This window comes from Notothenia rossii, assembly GCF_949606895.1.
Source record: "Notothenia rossii genome assembly, chromosome: 5".
Taxonomy (NCBI): Eukaryota; Metazoa; Chordata; class Actinopteri; order Perciformes; family Nototheniidae; genus Notothenia; species Notothenia rossii.
Window position 1 is genome coordinate 4,289,849 of NC_136903.1, and position 17,093 is coordinate 4,306,941.

At 41.9% G+C, this 17,093-nt stretch overlaps 2 protein-coding genes across 3 annotated transcripts in view; both read right to left on the reverse strand.

Annotated features, from left to right (window-relative positions):
• LOC307041310 (metabotropic glutamate receptor 8-like) overlaps nt 1-4,867 on the reverse strand; it is a 162,761-nt gene extending 157,894 nt beyond the window's left edge. Inside the window, exon 1 of one of the 2 annotated variants that reach the window (XM_079684627.1) lies at nt 4,333-4,867. The gene's annotated coding sequence lies outside the window, so the exon portion shown is untranslated. Of the gene's footprint in view, nt 1-1,137; nt 1,303-4,332 lie in introns of those variants that run through there. The other variant, XM_079684628.1, reaches the window with a different exon arrangement.
• Nucleotides 4,868-5,895: 1,028 nt separating this feature from the next.
• Nucleotides 5,896-17,069, reverse strand: LOC307041313 (acyl-coenzyme A thioesterase 5-like). Its single transcript, XM_079684638.1, has 12 exons — nt 16,739-17,069; nt 16,055-16,130; nt 13,871-14,072; nt 13,623-13,722; nt 10,853-11,043; nt 10,343-10,503; nt 9,752-9,871; nt 9,355-9,437; nt 8,910-9,003; nt 8,486-8,566; nt 6,859-7,003; nt 5,896-6,757 (listed from the first exon to the last, which is right to left on the reverse strand). The coding sequence occupies exons 3-12, from the start codon at nt 14,064-14,066 to the stop codon at nt 6,624-6,626; spliced, it is 1,305 nt and encodes a 434-aa protein (XP_079540764.1). The 5' UTR covers nt 14,067-14,072; nt 16,055-16,130; nt 16,739-17,069; the 3' UTR covers nt 5,896-6,623.
• Nucleotides 17,070-17,093: the final 24 nt, after the last annotated feature.

Genomic DNA, 17,093 nt, shown 5'->3' on the forward strand with positions numbered 1-17,093 from the left:
CCAAATAGATCTGAGCTCAGGTGGCCAGCAGCGTCACGGTCTCAGTTTTAGGTTTCAAATGCCTATATTCATCATTAAGTCGATTTGTTTTAATCATATACTGTTTAAAAATACAATCATAAAGGAGATTTGTAAAATGGGACATCCGATAAGCTTTTCAAACCTTGAGAACATGTGACCAGACACTACACAAACAGTAATTAACATATATCTTACTAACACTTCTAGATTTGGAGAGAGTTTACGTACTACACAGAAACATTTATGAGCTAAAGAGACACCTTACTCTCCCAGATACAGGACAACAATCATTGAATGCATGTAATGTATCACAATGTTACTGTAAGGTTATTTCCTCTTGCAAAAGACTCACTTTTCTAACTAACTGCAAACCACAGACTTTGAAACAAACCCAGTTTTTGTGTTCTGCCTCTTGGGATTTAACAAGCCATTCAGATTTGGCTCCCCTTCCCATGGTAAATGCAGGCTCATTACAAGATTTCCATCCCAAAATCTGAGTTCTCTCCACCCACAGCTTGAGATGCAGCTTTGAAATGTATCTCGCAAGACAGTCATAGCAGACTGGGCTTTTTCAGAATGATGGATACATTGCTAAAACAGAGCATTTCAGAAAAACAAAATGAAAAAAACAATGTGATTTTTAACATTAAAGCACTTCGGTTCGGGCACCTAGTTAGGATGCCACCTGGGCGCCTCCCTAGGGAGGTGTTCCAGGCACGTCCAGCTGGGAAGAGACCGAGGGATAGACCTAGAACCAGGTGGAGGGATTATATCTCTTCGCTGGCCTGGGAGCGCCTTGGGACCCCCCAGTCAGAGCTGGTTGATGTGGCCAGGGAAAAGAAAGTTTGGGGCTCTCTGCTGGAACTGATACCTCCGCGACCCGACCACGGATAAGCGGGAGAAGATGGATGGATGGATGGAATATTAAAGCATATAAAAACCTTCTAAATCACCCAAGATTGATTTGACAATAAACATGATGTGTCCTCTTTAAGATATTCGTTTTTTCTACCAAACTTTGGCTACTTTTTTTGGAGGTATTCTTACTAAGTCACATGTTGTACATTGTTTATTTCAACTGCCCCCAAACACATGTTACGCCACAGTTTGGTTTACCTGTCTGCAACTACTAGCTCCATGTTTAAGTCCACCACACACATGGGCTGCTTCTCACTTCTCGTGGTCGACGCAAGTGAGGGACGCAAGGATTGCATTTAACCGAAGTGAGAAGCAGCCACGGTGATTAAAATGGCCTCTTATACTCTACGAACAGGAAGTGGAACAAACCAACTGTCTGCGATGAGGAGGGGGGTCCACCACCTGGAATTAATCTGGTTGTTTTGCACCCCAAATGTTGATCATTGGTGACAGGTGTACAGTAAATGCTTTTGGTGTTTTAATGTTAGTTTGGTTATAAATGTGTTGTTTATTTTGACCCATAACCATGTTTAAATGTTCTGCAGTAAAATAACAAGACATTATCGATCGACATAGAATATTTGAAAGTATTACATTAAAATTGTAGTTACTGTAAGGGCCCATTTCTCACTCTCAGCTCATTGGTTTTCACTTAAATTGATAACATTGACATATAATAAATTATGAATTTGATGACATATTAATTGATATTACATGGAGATGTTCTCTCGCTTATAATAATGTAATTTAGTGTTCTTCGTCATGTTTTGAGCGATTATAGCCAGCTTGGTCCAACACTTGGGTCCAGATTAAAATATCTCAACAACATTTCAATAAATCACCACGATATTTGGACCACACATGCAAGACTCCCAGAGGATGAGTCCTACTGACTTTGGTGATTCCTTGACTTTTCCTCTATCACCACCAGCAGGTCAAAGTTCCCCCTTATCCTGTGAAATATTTCAATATTTTCTTTATGGATAGTCACCACGTTTAGTTCAGACGTTCATGGTTCCCAGAGGATAATTCCTACTCACACCGGTGAGTGTCTGCATTTTTGTTTTGCCAGTGCCACCATCTGGTCAGATTTGCTCAATTGGTTTAAGAACAAATATCTGTACAACTCTTACCTGTAGTTTGGGCTTATTGTTAAACAGCTGGATGCCAACAGTCTTAACGAAGATGGTGAACATCATAGCTGCTAAACATCAGCAATATCAATATGAGCATATTAGCTTTTAGCTCCAAGCCTCACTGTGCCTAAATACTGCATGGTTGTTATTTAGTTGCTCCTTTGATTTCTATCAACGTGGGCATCACTTGAGCAAATGTTAGTTTAGCAGCAAAACTAAATGAGGTTCATGAAGTGATATTTGAACATCTGGACGTCATCTGTTGCATTGTATTGTATTCATTGGACAGCTGTGTGTTTCCCATTTTTCCAACAACAGTCAACTTTTCCTAACACCGAGTCTCAAAACCTTGTAATCGATGAGTATAATTTAAAGATATATAAAATGGTTTTTGTTGCATTTTTTAACCTTCATTGGAAAAAATGACAGTTACGCACAGTATTGAATTTGGAACCACTTTGCAGCATCCTTAACCTGGAAGTGAAATAGTGTACTTTACAGGAGTAAAACCAGCTTTGGAGTGATATCATCGACCCATCACTAATAGGTTACAGGCTACAAGGTTATGAAACAGCCTTGGTGTTGGAAACGTTTTGAAAGTCTGATGTTTGGTTGAGTCCTCCGTCTCCCTGACCTCTGTTTCCAAATGGATCCAAAACAAACATCAACAGATCTGTGTTTGAAGGACGACATGTTGGACTTTCACATGATCAAGGTGTCCATGTACTTTTGGCCACGAAGTGAATTTAAAGAGATTGTAACATTGTGAGTTTCTTTCTTCTGATCTTTTGTATTCTTGTGTCTCTCTTTCTGGTATCTTAAAATCTCACTCACTCACTCACTCACTCACTCACTCACTCACTCACTCACTCACTCACTCACTCACTCACACTCTCACTCACACACACACACACACACACACACACACACACACACACACACACACACACACACACACACACACACACACACACACACACACGAGGAAGAAGTAGCCTACTAAGATGCTTTACTCAAGTAAAAGTAATACTATATTTGAAAATATTCAATTTCAAGTCAAATTCCTGTATTCAAATGTAGACTCACCGAAGTATTATGATATGAATAATGTACCTAAAGTATCAAAGTTAAAGTACTCAGTGAGCAGAATGGCTCTTTTTACAGTTTGATCATACAATGGAATATTACACCATCCTGTTTTTGTCACTAAAAAATATATGCATTTTAATACTTATAAGTATGGAACACACACACAAACAGGTGGAAGAAGTACTACGATCCTTTACTTAAGTAAAAGTAGAAATACCATAGCCTAAAATATTCCAGTACATTTCATGTATTTGAAACGTTAATTACAGTAAGTAGAAGTATAGCAGTATTATCATCAGCATATTGTATTTCATTATGAAGTAAAAGTAAGCAGAATGTACATTTTTCATATTTTTGATTATTATGGAATATTAAACTGTGCTATGAATATTTCCATCCAGGTTTTACTTTCTTAATGTGGAACCCAAATATGGTACTTGAGTAAATGTACTATAGTTATAGTCCACCATTCCACCACTGCATGCATACACACACACACACACACACACACACACACACACACACACACACACACACACACACACACACACACACACACACACACACACACACACACACACACACACACACACACACACACACACACACACACACACACACACACACACACACACACACACACACACACACACACACACACACACACACACACACACACACACACATTTGCAAGTTGCAATTTGAGGCTCTCGCAAACGCACCCCATTTTCGAGCCATTGTCACACACGGAAAACATACGCACACACACACACACCTGCGCGCACACACACACCTGCGCGCACACACACACCTGCGCGCACACACACACCTGCGCGCACACGGACACAGATCCACCCTCATAAGTGCGCACTAACAGCTGATATCAGAAATAATGAATCTGATGTGAAACTTGATGAAAGACACACCAACACCCAGCAGGCTGAGAGCCTCCATATTGACTGATGGGTGCTGATGGATATATTATTGATTGATTGATTACACTGGTGTATTTATAAAACCATAATCTGAAAGATGCCAAAGTGAGAGATCTTATTTCCCACATGATCCAATCCCAAGAGACCAAGAATAAACACATACATACTATTTAAATTACGTGCAGTCAGTTTTCATTAGTCATTAATACATAAATGGTGATGTGTTCAGGTACCTCTTCTCTCCAGGAGCAGGTGTTTCTTCTCGGTGTCACAGGTCAGAAAGATATGTTCTGTCTCCAGCTGTGTGTCATATCACACATCCTTTAAATTCCTCCACATCCATCAACCAGAAGAAAAAAAAACATGCATATATTTAATCCACTTTTTTCTGTTCACTCAGTTGGATGACAGTTGCTTTCGGATCCTAATCCTGGCAGAGGCGGTAAATTCCTTTAAAACAGCAGGTTTTGTTGCCGCTCCTCCGGATCACCTGCAGGCGTCGGTTCGATTCCAGCCGGGGATGACGCCCCGGAGCCCTCTCCTCACTCTTGTCGCTCTCAGATCAGCGTTGTCCCCACCGTGAAGGAATCCTTACACGAGTGCGTACAGTACAGCGAAGTAACGCAGGCGCATCTCTTCTTTTTTTTTACCGCTTCTCGCAGTTCTCCAAAGTGCGCGTTGCGGCGCGGTGCGGTGCGGCGCGGTGGTCCTGCGTCAGAGGAATCACGGGAGGCTCATCACACCCGTTGAGTCCAAACTGAGGGGGGGGGGGGGGGGTCTGAGGGTCTCATCAAGTTCCCCGGTCACAGGTCTGAGTATTGGGGGGCAGAGTGATGCTCATCCTGACGGAGGGGAAACCGCGTCCGAGGAAGAAGCGCGCGTTTGCAAATCGTGCAGTTACAGATTAAGTTAATAAGCTTCATCACACAGACTGTCAGAGGTGGAGGCAGAGATGGAGGAAGGACGCCCCCTCGCGGAGAAACACAGCTACTACACACAGCTACCACACACACACACACACACACACACACACACACACACACACACACACACACACACACACACACACACACACACACACACACACACACACACACACACACACACACACACACACACACACACACACACACACACACACACACACACACACACACACACACACACACACACACACACACACACACACACACACACACACACACAATGCTCATGTGTTTTTCTGGGCTCATGTTTTCTTTACATCCAATCAATGTGACATAGACTACAGAGGAATCAAGCTAATTAGCCTTTGTGTCTAAACCTGGCACATGTAGGTGATGAGAAACTCCTGAGCTCTGTAAGAGCCTTCATAACCTATAGTAGCTATCCATCTGTTTGCATCTCACAAAAAGTATTTTATTTCACTGTACAATATTTAATGTTGCATTCTGTTCTATCTTTTCTATTTACATGTATAAAGACTCCTGCATTTTCTTTGTCACCTATACAATTATCTGCCCATTTGTTTTCTTCATCACTCTGATTCGTCTTGCACTATTTCTATTGTTTTTTAATTTGTTTTATGTCTTATATATCTCTATGTTTCACACTGTTGGAGGAGCCTGAGACTCTTCATTTCCATAACTACACTGTAGCTACGGTGCACATGACAATAAAGCCTTTCTATCTTTGAATCTTATGTTAATAATGTGTATTGTCTCTTCTTAACATGAGCTGCGTCTATAAACACACATTTTTCCATGCATGTGTTTATTCACTTGCGGTTACTCTTTTGTTCTTGGAGCAGAAAAAACCCAGAGCCAGATTGAGTCATTGATAAACTGGAGTTGAGAAGCAGAGTGGAGGCTATCAGGCTTGGGGTTAAAATACTCCTCCACTTTCCATCACAACAAGCAAGGAAGACATTTCATTTCAAAACTAATTTCAGACCAGACCAAGTAGAACAGAACTTCCCAATACACGACATACAAGAATTCAACAATAATAATCATCATTTGGGGTTTAGGACTCATTCCTGCAGCATTTACTATGCAGATAAGTTAGGTGCTAATATTTAAGAGAGGAACAAGGATCTAACATTTCTACCCCTGCTCTCGTAATAACGGAGAGAGAGATCATGCATTTTGGCCACCCTCAAATCACCTACTGGCTATATAAACTGTAATATTAATGCCAGGTATTGTTTGTACCGATTCAAGCAGGAACATTTCAAGTTGTAGTCAACATGAAAACATAGAAGGTCTCTTTTCTGGCCTGGAAAAATATTTTACTTGCAGTATTCTCCCCCATCATGCAACATAGTGGGTTTAAAACCCAGAGTGTTTTACTTGTTATTTCTGGTCTGACAAGTGGTACATTTAATACTTTAGGTATATTACTTTTGTACTGATTCAAACACTTCATTTCCATCAAAGCTGGCCAGAGTTTTTAAGCATGGAAAAGATAACTTTTACTTCCTGAACCAACGGTGCCAGAAGTCCTATACATCTAAAGTCTCGACAATATTAAATTCTTGTCTTGGTTACAGGTTGGAAAATAAAGCACCAGGTTTCATGTCGCCGTACAGATTCTCCCTCAGAAAGACCAGCGTCTTCCTCCAGGCGTCTTCCTGAGCGTGAGAATGTGCCACCAGCTCTCCGCCCCACAGAACCATCACTGCGAAGACAACAAGCCAAACTATAGCAGTCAAAACTCAAAGTCCGGACTTGTTAGCTTAACTTTGAGAGAAACATCTTCCTGGTCTGAAGGGAACATACTCGTAAAAGGTGGGTCAGTGGCAGATTTGAAGGGGCTGGCTCTGACAAACGGTGTGAAGGGAGGTGCGATCAGGTGACCGGCGTTCTTATAGGACAGGACAGTCAGCAGGTGGCTGTTCCCCGCTCGCTCCATCATCTCTCTCATCTGCAAAACAGGAAGTTAAACACATGGTTTTATATTTCTTAGATCATCTTCATTCTTTGGATATGTTTGGTGAATATGTATATCTTATACTTTTTTCTGTCTGAACTGTAACTCCCTGGCAACACTGCCTCAGGCTACCACGATGATCTGCTAGGTTTCAAGACCTATGAATTTCACGATAGTGGAATTTTAAACAATACAATACAAAGGGGCTTTATTGGCCTGACCACATTGTAAACATAGTATTGCCAAAGCATTCCGCACAAGGCGTTATAACAGAACAAAGACAAAAAGAAACACTAAACATAAATGTTAACAATACATGTGGCACAACAGCATACCACAAAACATACTGTATATGCCAACAACGTGCAAAAAACACTGTTTCTAACACCTTAAAGTCCAAACCTGTTTAAAACCTGGGAAACATGTTCGAAATGTTGATCCTTACTTAATTTGAATTAAACCGTTACTAACGCAACTTCGTTAATGCTCCCATGTTCTGTAAGCATTGGCCGGCTCCCGTTTGTTAAATCAGGAAGTGATGGCGCTGTTCAACACGTTCTCACTCCCAACCCGTCACATATTGACGGTCGGTCAGGGCCCCTCCCCGTCACTCTATTACGGACAGGGTACCCCTTGAGAGTCAGTTTTCAACGGGCAGGGAGTCCCATTGACTTGCATAGAGCTCCCTGAACGTTGGTAATAGAGGAGTTGGGATCGCGGAGAAATGCTCTCCGCAGATCATTCTCACAGCGTTTATCAACCTTCTTCTTACTCAATATCGAGCCACACTTATTGTTTTTACTTCTTTATTTTAATAGAATAATGTAGGACTTTTGTTGCTGTCAGTTAGGGGGGAGTAGGGGCTCAGAATACTGAAATCTGTATTGTTTCATCGTTTTTTCCTTCTAATTTTGTATTATTTTCTAAACCACACACTGTTATTTACTCAACATTAACACATTTATTCTTGTGTTTATTTATTGGTTTGATTAATAAACACAAGTTGGAGTCCGTCAGGACCGAGGGTCGGAGCAGCTCATAGTAGTTGCTTTAGAGAATTTTACACCCAGAAGTAAGTATTCTCTCCGCTTCGCTTGACAAACCCCGTGATAGTCCTCAAGCTCTGTGATTGGATGTTTGAGTGTGCACCGAGGGTTACGCCGAGCGTCGAACAACAATTTTAAATGGGATGGAACCACGGCAGACTGTCCAAAACTGGATTTGAACGGGTCCACCCCGTCCCCCCCTCCCCGTCCGTCAATATGTGACAGGTTGGGAGTGAGAACGTGTTGCGCTGTTACGTTGTGGATAGCGGGCAGACAGAAAGCCTCAAATGGGGAACGTTTTGCTATCAGCTCAGCTTCAAAGCCATTGTTCCCTCCACAGAACGTAAGTTATATTTACTGTCGACCTCAACCTAGACCTCCAGTTCAAGCTTTCTATTCACACCAAATGTAATCTTGTAAATTCGCTCACGTCCATTGCAGACTCGTAGGAGGGCCAGTTCTGATCGTCTTCACCGACGATGAGCAGCAGAGGACACTGCAGTCGTCCCACCTGCTCAGAGACAAACAGCAGCAGATTGTATCATCGCCTGCTCAGCATTTATCTTTGGATGTTTGAGACTTTACTCAGAGCTACACATTTATCAGAGAACAAAATAATATAAATAAATTTCCTAGCTGTTAAGTTTAAAATAACTGTGATAATACATCGGCTAATGCAAACTCTTAACTACAAGAAACTGACAGAAAAGTGTTAGAGAATAGCAAACTAACAACTTTCATAGTTCATTTTGTCTTAAAGGAAAAAAGCGGTTTAAAAAGGGCTTTTTAGACAAAAAAAACAAGCAAAAAAGAATTAAAAGAAAAAAGTGTCTAAGGGGTCTGCTGGTACTGACGTCCACTTTGAGTGAGGGGTCTGTGGGGATGGGCAGCTGCAGATCTCTCCAGATCAGTCGGTTATCCTCGTCAAAGTGAGCCTTCTCAACGTTGCTGATTTGAAAGAAAAGAAAAAAATGTTGTCTGAGGCTGGCTCCAAAGAAAGACCATCAAACGTTTAAGACCCACCTCTTTTTCCTCGCTTTCGAGTCAGTCTGAGCTGTACCTATTTGTAAGCTTTATTGTCTGTCCATAGCCTTTATGTGTGCCTGGTATCTATTCTTGTGTGTGCCTATTATCTATTCTTGTAATATTATATTTTGTTATAATGTTATGTTAGTTGTGAAGCACTTTGGCAAACCCTCTGTTCTTAAAATGTGCTATAGAAATAAAGTGGATTGGATAGGGTCATGAAAATGTAACGTACAGAAAGTCATAGAGATAACTGGAAGCAGATTAACGTACTTGTTAAAGTAAGTCATTATTTGTTCCAGAGGTCCGTCAATCGGCTGCACATGACTCCCATTGATACACACTGCACAGCTGAGCTGGGAGAACACACACACACACACACACACACACACACACACACACACACACACACACACACACACACACACACACACACACACACACACACACACACACACACACACACACACACACACACACACACACACACACACACACACACACACACACACACAAACACACATAACTAATTACTAATTACTGGGGGTGTACACCTTTCGGTATCTCACCATTCAATCTTTTTGTGCCAATTGGTAAGTTACATATAAAAACACCATAGAAACCCTTAAAGCTGCGTCCAATATAATGAAAGTAACCGAGCTGGTCTTACCTTGAGAACTTTGGAGTAAACAGCCATTCTGAGGGTGACACCGGCGCCGAAGGAAAGACCCAACATGGCGATCCTGCTGCGGAGGATCTGAGGATGCTGCTCCAGGACTCTATAGGCCGTCTGCAGCAGGAAACGCGTCGATGTGATCAATAAAACCCCCACAAATGTCCCTACTTTTATCCACAAAAATGTAGAGTCAAAATGAGGGGATTCACAGAAGGTTATAAAAGTTCATCTCCACTCTAGCTCTTAACTCTCCATCCGATACCCACCCATTATAAAGTTGGTCTATAAAAAACCTATTTAGTTTACTAAAGAAAGAGTCTGGAAAAGCCTTTACAATTCAGATGTCTGTGTTTTTGACCTCTATTCCTTTGTGGGAAAAAGCATGAAATCAGCGGGCGGTAAAAGAACATTATTCCCAATCAATCCGCATGTTTATCTCGTGTAAGCCTTGACACGAGAACACTATGTTCTCTGTAAAGGTTAATGAATTTTCTCGTAACACAAACATAGAAAAACAAACACAAAGATAACAGACTAAGATGAGCAAACACTTTTAACCCACATAACAAAGCTCATCGGGTTTACCTCAAAGTAATCATTATCCACCATTTTCCCAGTTTCCTTAGGTGTGAGGTAGTCGAGGGCCAAGGAGGCGATGCCGTGGGAGGCCAGCAGCGCTGCCCGGTACTCCACCAGCTTCCCTCCCCACCCCCAAAGGTCCAAGAGTCCGGGGAAAGGACCAGGTCCTTCAGACGAGTCAAGACACCAAAAAAAATCAATGGCTCCATAATTATACAATGTTATATTGATACTTTAGACAACTATACCATATTTGCTGATATCATAAAGTATTCAAGATCAAGAATTGATTAAATTGAGCGCCCTGCAATCCATAATATTGCGTTTTCCCGATGTTCTCTGGGATTCAATTTGACAAAAAAGTATTTCACTTTTCACTTGCTTATTTAAAACTTCACAAATAACTAATGCTGAATTTGGTTCATTTTCATTGTTAAAGTTTCTCTACGTCACACAAATGTCACCCCTAAACTCCGCCCAGAGGACACCTCCCTTCAGAATCTCCCCAGGTCCTACCTGAGGGCAGGAAGAGGGTCGCGGTGAGTCCGCCCTCTGTTATCGGGACTCTACGGACGCCGGGAGCCATGTACCATCGCTCTACCACCACACTGGCCAGCAGCACCTGATCCAAGAAGCCCTCCGTCTGGTGACCCGGGTACACCGAGATTGTGACCCCAATGGGAGTCTGGACGTTCATCTTCCTCAGCCTTGAAGGATAAGGGGAACGAGGTAACTCTAATGGTACGTTCACATCGGACACCGGATTAAAGCGATGCGAATATAATCGCTTGAGTTTCCCCGCGGCTTGAAGTTGTGTTTACTAGCGTCATTCAAACAAGTAGGTAGACGAAAACACTTTTATAATGTGTGTTTCGGAAATCGATCGATAAGACTAATCTAACATGTAGCTGCTCCGTCCACACTCCCAACAATGTCATACAGACAGAAATAAAGCAGCGGCTGTATTCACCATGACACAGACAGTCTGTGGTTTGTACATGTATAACTTTTCTCCAGTTTATGAACAGATATGAGGAGCTGTGAGCTCTGTGTGCTAACAGTTAACGGGTGATGTTTTGGTTATCTGATTCAGCGTCAGTGACGGCAGGCCGAGATCTTTTAGTTCATTTACTTTAAATAATGATTATTTTTCATCCAAGATATGCTGACACAAAACTATGGTTCCGAAATGTTATGACGGCTGCTCTTTCTAGCAGAGAGACAGGAGGAGGCTCGTTCAGCTGAGATCGGAATAGAGAACCGCAGTGACGCGTCCTAAAACCCGGAAGTAAGTTAGCATTTTTATCACGTCCGGTTCCTTCGATAAAAAGCAATGCAATTTCTCTATAGGATTTTGGAAAATAGCTCCAAATAAGGTCTGTGTTTGACACAAATTGAAGAGACGGATCACGTTTTGTTCTACGACATTAAATCCATCAGCAGTGACCCCACTGGTGATTTCTGAAGAGTTTACGTGTCTGAGAAACGATGGTTGTTACCAAGTGGCTGAATAGGACTACAGAAGTTGTCCAGGCCGTTGTACGTCATTACGCCGAACACGTAAAACACTCCCGCTTGTTTGCCCTGTTCTGCTTGAAAGCAAGTCCAGGCCTCTTGCAGACTGTTCAAACAAACGCTTCAACTCGTACCATTTAGAATCTGTATGTTTGAATATGGATCTTAAGTTGGCGTGACGTTGAAGCAGCGACCCTGCTGTAGTTCGTTTATAGCATAACGTTAGCATTTTGCTTCTGGCGACTAGATTTATGATTTGAAAATTATAAAAGTAGGGTAGACATTAGGGGTTTTGAAAATAATCGTTTCTATGATGCATTGCGATGCGGACGTGGACGATTCGGTATCGATGCAGTGACGGAAGATAATCGATTATAGCGTAGTAACGTTGCTTCCTGATTTTCCGGCCGCGGCTTCACTATAACGTTTTTTTTTCTGTCACTTTAATATCAAATCGGTCGGTGAAGCAGAGATCAGGGAACAGACGTGACAGCGGCACAGCAACACCAAACACGGAGCAGTCTGCTTTCTCCACCAACACAAGAACACCAGTCCAGAACCAACAGCAGAAGGACCCGCTCTGAATCACTCCGTGTCGCTGCGGCTCAGACACACAGGGATTTATGTTTTTCAAAAATAATCGCGTTACAATCATGTCAGGTTTTTGGTGGATTTAATTAAGTCTTGGATTGCAGAGTATGAATGTCTTCTAGCAATTTTCAGACGATACAGTACGTGTGTAAAGTTTGTGAAGGAAGGATGAAAAAAGCTTCCGCGATCAGCGTCTCCTCTCCTTTCCTCCAAGCCCCGCCCCCTCCCTGAAAATAATGAGTGACAGGCTGATAGTAACCTGATAGAAACTTTATTATTCACTTAATCACTGAGATATAATGAAGCTAACTTAATCTCACACATTCATGGGATTTATGTAACAGTAAGACAGAGAATGTAAGTGTGCACCCACATGCAGTGTTTTTGTTCGTATATGCTGTGGTAAATACTCCTGTTGTCTGCTGTGTTCAGACTCAAGTCCTGTGTGTGATGCCACATTCAGGACATTCAGTGTCCTTTTTTTAACAGAAGACTGTTGCTAGAAGCTGCAGCTAGACTGCAGAAGCATTATTTGTTTGTTTTTGAGGATGGAACAACTTCACACACAGATATAGGGAAGCTATCCTATACAATTCATTTATTTTGGTTTATAAATTAATGTCAAGACATTTATGTTATTGATTTCTGAAACACTTTCTAAATAATAAAAAAAGAGAGTTCATATGTATTTACTGCATGTATGCATTGATGAAAAATAAGCCATGTGCAGTAATATAGAAAATTGAGGATGCAACGCATTGGTATGAATCGTGATGCATCGTGATGCATCGGGATATCGAATTGAATCGAATCGTTGACAGGATAATCATAATCGAATCGTGAGACCAGTGAAGATGCACAGCCCTAGTAGACATCTGGAGATTATCCGGCTGAACAAAACATGATCCGTCTCTTAAATGTGTGTCAACCACAGAGCTTATTTCAAGCTATTTTCCAAAATCCTATGGAGAAATTGCATTTTTGACGAAGGAACCGGAAAGAGTTTACTTCTGGGTTTTAGGACGCGTCACTGCGGTCCTCTATACAGGCGGAGTTCAGTTGGTCATGGGTGCAGTGGTGTATGTAATGTAAGTGGTGTATGGGTCGTTTTGGAATTGGGCCTAATAATAATACTTGTTCCTGTGCTGTCATCTGAACAGCCCCATGGTTGTTGGCCTACCTGAGCCCAGTTTTGCTGCCAGGAACTGGTCTGAGGCTCCACAGCAGACCCATCGGTTCAACCCCAGAATATGTCCCGCCCAGACTGGGATCCTGTGAAACTGTGGGAGTGAAATGGATACAAAATGTTGACTTTTTTTTCTATTTTCACATATAACTCCATCATTTAATAACAAAATATGTTTTGCTGCCATTCACAAACTTTACTAATCGCTCTAAATTAATCTTCCTGAATTGTGATGGTCTTACCGTTCACAGTCCCGGTGGCATCGGCAGTGTAGAAAGCAAAAGCCTCCCAGCTGTGTCCGTCTTCACACTGGTGGAGGGCGTGGATGGTCAGCTGGAACCCAGGGAGGAGGTTCTGGACCAAGACGGTGAACTTCTCATCCACAAGCCCTCTGGACGGCTGGACCGACAGCTTCACACAAAGCTGTTTCATGTCCATCCCGAACTGATCGGACAGAAGAAATCAAGAGACAATACATTTAATTAAAAAATGACAGATTCCACTATTATTTCCAAATAAAGATGGTGCAATATATTTTACTTATTGTATTTATTTAGTTGGAGTTGGAACTTGTGTGCAAACCCTCAATCAGGGTCTCTAAACTCTAAGGAAATAAATGGTAAACTCACCTTAAAAACACTTCTATCCATCTAAACCCTAACCCTATCGAAAACAGCATTTCCAGAGTTGGGTCCCAGGAGGTAGCAGTTCCAGCAGAGGGCCCAAAACCTCTCTTTCCCTGATCACATTAACCAGCTCTGACGGGGATTCCAGGGTGTCCACCTGGCCCAGAATCACCTCAATTGAATCCTTTCTTCGAAAAAGCAGCGGCGGTCTCTACTCAAAGTCCCTCATGGATGAATGAACTCCTCAAATGATCCCTTACGGCCCGTCTACACTACAGGCATTGAAAAATGCTTTCAACGCTTCGCCCATTCACTTGAATGGGGTGACGTAGAAGATTTTTAATCTTCGCCGAACTGCATTGTGGGGAGCATGGCATGGCTTTGCAAGCATCACGAGCATCTATCGGCATCAAAAGTTGAACAATGTTCAACTTTTGAGGCTCGATGCTCGGCATCAGCCAATCAAATCCCGTTTATGCAATTCCCGCCAGTACAAGCGCTGGCCAATCAAACCGCGTGTATGCTGATACCGCAGGTCTTGACTATTTTCCATATGTCATAAAATGGAGGATAAATTAATCATTGCCGTGGCAAGTGTCCCAGTCCTGTATAACTGTACTCTGTTCACCTACCGGGACCTAAACTGGATGAACCAGGCATGGCGGGAGTTTATATCCAGTTTACTTCGTTGAAGAAGCGGGCTTTTTTTTGCTTTGTATGCCGGGGGCGGGCGGGAGATTCCTGATTGGTTGTTGGTCGCCTTGGGCGCGAGAAATCGCCAAGCCTCAGACACGCCCAGCTTCAAGATTTTTTGATGCCTGTCGTGTAGACGGGCCGTAAGGAAGATTCCAGCCAACCTCCAGAGAAAGTCTAAGTATCCATGGACTTGTTATTTTAGTCATGATTAACAGTTCATGACCAGAGGTAAGAATATAAATTAGGATAGACCGGTAAGACAAGGCAAGGCAAGGCAATTTTATTTATTTACAAAATAATAATCAAAAGATATTTAAGAATAAATACAGCATAAATACATTATTAAATGGCATTGAAAAACAGGCATAAAAAAGCAAAGATAATTAAATAAATAAATCAACACAGCAGGTACAGACTACATGAATAAAAGGCATACTGCAGTGTGAGTATGAACAGCTCAATTAAAAGCAGCGGCAAATAGATACGTTCTTAGTCCGGTTTTGAAAATAGGAAGTGTTTCAGCGGACGTGCACGATTCGGGCAGTTTGTTCCAGATTGTCGGGGCATAATAGCTAAACGCAGCTTTTCCATGTTTAGTTCTTATTCTTGCAACAGAGAGCAGACCCGAGCCAGAGGACCTGAGACTCCTGGATGGTTCATAGTTATGCAGGAGATCGTTTATATATCGGTAGAGAGAGCTTTGCCTTCTGGCTTAGCTCTGATTTGCAGATATTACAATAAAAAACAATGTCATACAGAAGCCTGTTGTCTTCTTACTTGGCAAAAACTGAATTCTGACTCCGATAGCTTCCGGACAAGTGTTATAATAAAATACGGTATTTTCCTCTGAAATGCAGTGCAGTATGAGTGTAAAAGACACTGTGGATCAGTGAAATCATTTAACTTAAGTATAATATCTGAATGCTTCATTTACCACAGTACTTAAGTTTAAAATACTCCATATTCGGCATTGTTGCCCCCCTTTCAGAAGGGGCAAACGACTAAAAATAAAATCAAAATTCTAGAGCCCTGCATTCACAACTAAAAAGTCCACAAAAAGTGTAATTTCACACTTTCTTAAAACTTAAATAAACACTAACTGACCTTTCAAGCTTGTGTTGAGGTTTGCCTTCTTGACAGTTGGTTTGATCTCCTCTTGGTTCTGAAGTCGTCTAAGTGTCTGCAAACAAAGCATTTACCTTATCAAACTTTGCAAGAACAGGTTAATATTTTGTGGAACTTTAATCTCCTCCCACAGCAACATCACTTGATTAAAGGTGGAGGGAATGTACCATTTGTAAAGAATGGGATGAAGTCAATCATTATGATCCTTGTAATACACTAAACTTTAGCATACTGAATAAAGCATGTGGATTGACACGAGCAAATTATAGAATGGTGTGGTGATTTTACTGCCACAGTACTTTGTTAGGGCGTTTTATGAAAATAAACCAGAGCTAGAAAGACAGAGGGGTAGGCTGGAGGTGAGAACGATTGCTAGCAGGATAGAGGCTACCAGGTTTTGTTTTAAAATCTGAAATGTAAAACAATCCTTTATCCGCCCAGTTATGGAAATGATTAGACAGGGCTTAGCGTTAGCAAACAAGGAAGAAGAACGGATCTAAATGTTCCTGTACAAACATGAGTTGGTTGGATTCTCTGTCACAGTAAGCAGCGCGGGTTGGACACAAATGCAGGAGATGGAACTGTTAACAGAAAATATCTTATTGCAAGCTAGTTCCAGGCGAGACAAAATAGAACAGAAATTCAATTAATCTACATAAAAACCTGCAAATCCCTCTCTGTCTCTGTTTCCAACGGCGTCCACCAGGGCTCTGTACTTGGTCCACTTGTGTTTACCATCTATATCCACCATCTTGGACAGATTCTCCATTACAACGACCTCCAGTTTTACTGTTATGCAGACGACACACATCCAGAAGGAGCTCAACGTAGAGCCACTGCTCCGTTGTGCCTGAAGGGGCCAATTGTGATGGATCCAGCCTCTGATTAGGCTGCTTCTGGGGGCCCTAAATTGAAGGTTTTTCTTGAGTTTCTTTGTAGTTTGGATCAAAATTGCATGGAATCTCCGCAGTACGGCCTGGGGACAGTGCCGATTTTAATGCCTCACATGGTTGGACAC

Bases quoted from the DNA above. Each gene is read 5' to 3' on its own strand.
- LOC307041313 (XM_079684638.1), bottom strand. From the start codon at position 14,066: ATGGACATGAAACAGCTTTGTGTGAAGCTGTCGGTCCAGCCGTCCAGA. The intron at 9,872-10,342 runs GTAAACCCGATG...TTCCTGCTGCAG, and splicing joins TGGATAATGATTACTTTGAG to ACGGCCTATAGAGTCCTGGA. The intron at 6,758-6,858 runs GTATGTTCCCTT...TTGTCTTCGCAG, and splicing joins CACTGACCCACCTTTTACGA to TGATGGTTCTGTGGGGCGGA.